Consider the following 2,096-nt stretch of genomic DNA (forward strand, 5'->3'; position numbering starts at 1 on the left):
ACACAAATATGGATAGCCAGACATGGTTTAATCACGTATATTTAGTTCAATCACTGATCTTGAGCTTGAGCCGGAACACCAATCAAGTGTATTAATAAATCTCATAATAAAGTCGAATATTTATGACTGAAAAAAAGGGGTTCATAATCAGTGATTATGATTAACCTGAGGGCCTAAGGTATTTGAAATTATAGAATCTAGATTGAAATTAATTGAATACCGGTTGTTCTGAGAACTAGGTGAATATCTAGGGTTTCTGTCTCTTCTCTTAACTTGTGATCTTGATTCCCTGAATAGCATTTAAATTGTTATTTTTACAGACTGCAAACTGTGTCTAAACTTTATATTGCACTTCATTTTAACATTTTATATCCACTTGTGTAGTATTACTGGGCCGCCTTTTTGGAAATTCCCTTAATTTGTTTCATTAACCTTATAGAGGTAGTGTTCTGTTGAACTAGTCTTCTATCTTGGGAACTCTTTACTTCTCTTGTATAATCTGGGGTTGTTGAATCCTCTTTGTACTGTTGATACCTTTAAAAACTTCTGTTAATTTAATTAAATTTTTACGAATTAAGGATTATGCTCATATTATTGAATAACTTTACTTTGATTGCGAAGAATCTCTGGAGTTGCCTGGAGTACTAACGTTCTCTGGATAGTGATTGTAGCTTGACCTTTAGAAAGATTTTGAATGTAGTATTTTTATTCTTTTTTTAAAAACCTAATTTCTATATTTCTATTAAATTTACTTTGAATATGGAGGTTTCCGGCTATATTCTTCCCCCTCTTCATCTCTGTTTTTGCTTCTCGGTAAGATGTGTAGGAAAGGACAATCTTTACCCTTCCAGCAGGTCCCTTTAGAGAAGAATAGACAAACTCTGTCCATTCTTTCTGCAAACATTTAAATTTCTTGAATTTTCCTTTTTTAGGTACCATTTCTCAGTGATGTTTTTCTTTATCAACTGACTACGCTCTTCATTTAAAACTAATCCAATTTCCAGGAAGTGAATCTATGAATCCCCATTTGTCATCCATGAATGCGCGTTTCTTACAACTCTTCAGTCCACATTGATTTAGTTAAAAAACCTTTTACTTAACGTAAAGGTACCCAGGATTCAATCCTGTAAAAAGGACAGAGTTTGCTCGAAGAAGCACATCCCGATCGTTAGTGCTATGGTCGGCACCTCCCGGCTTATCATGGCTAACAACTGGCTCAATCAAAGAAACACACAGAAGACTTATAATACTTTCCTAAAATGATCATCCTAGGTTACTTGGGTCTCGAGCATAAATGGAATTTTAATAAAAGAACTGAGCCAGTTTGTTAAACTTCCTATTATTTAAATAAGATAAAATAAATTTAGGTAAAAATATTTGAATCCTAAACAATAAGGATATAACACCATCCAGTTGTTGATGAAGTGATGAATAGACTGGGCTGGAACGGGTTCACCTGTGTAAGAAAGATTTTTTTAAAAATAAAATTTTCCGGATTGTGCCTTTAAATAAGAAACTAAAGTTTTCATCAAAATAATAATTTTTTGCAAATTGTGCCTTTCATTAATTCTTCTATTTTAACGGATGAGAAACACAAAGTGAGAAAATCCAAAAAGAATAAAGCCGGGAAAATCTATTGTGTGTGCGCCTTCCAATCCTACGAAAACGGGATGCTGCTATGTATCAAGTGTAAAAGTTATTCTCACGCCGAATGCTACAAAGCGTTCGACTTTAGCGTAGACCACATTTGTGGACCTTGTGCGGGGAAAGCTGGTGTTCCTGGGACTAACAGTACCATCACCGAGTTCGTTCTTAAGCAAAACAAATCTGCTCAAGATCATTCTAAGTTTGCCTTTGACAAAATGCTCCGGCGAGTAATGAACTCAATTTTGAAGGAAGATTTCAAAACCACACAACCAGGAAAAGAACCTGGAACGGACTTCTTTAAGATCAGGTTCAACATGTCTACATCGTACGCAAACAAAGTACTTCTCCATCTAGTACAAATGGGCTACATCAAGTTTTTCGGAGGCTATGAAGCAGACGAAAAAAGAATCAGAGAATTCTTATATCAGGAAGAGTCTGTTCAGAAAAAG

General features: G+C 34.9%; 1 protein-coding gene across 1 annotated transcript; it reads right to left on the bottom strand.

Moving 5' to 3' along the window:
- Positions 1 to 9: 9 nt before the first annotated feature.
- On the bottom strand, positions 10 to 1,453 carry LOC111717300 (uncharacterized). Its single transcript, XM_023492800.1, has 4 exons — positions 753 to 1,453; positions 609 to 677; positions 433 to 534; positions 10 to 289 (listed from the first exon to the last, which is right to left on the bottom strand). Exons 1-4 carry the CDS (start codon positions 902 to 904, stop codon positions 148 to 150), a joined length of 465 nt encoding a protein of 154 aa, XP_023348568.1. The 5' UTR covers positions 905 to 1,453; the 3' UTR covers positions 10 to 147.
- Between the last annotated feature and the right edge of the window lie 643 nt (positions 1,454 to 2,096).

The sequence above is a fragment of the Eurytemora carolleeae genome, unplaced genomic scaffold (genome assembly GCF_000591075.1).
Source record: "Eurytemora carolleeae unplaced genomic scaffold, Eaff_2.0 scaffold2496, whole genome shotgun sequence".
In the NCBI taxonomy this organism is placed as follows: Eukaryota; Metazoa; Arthropoda; class Copepoda; order Calanoida; family Temoridae; genus Eurytemora; species Eurytemora carolleeae.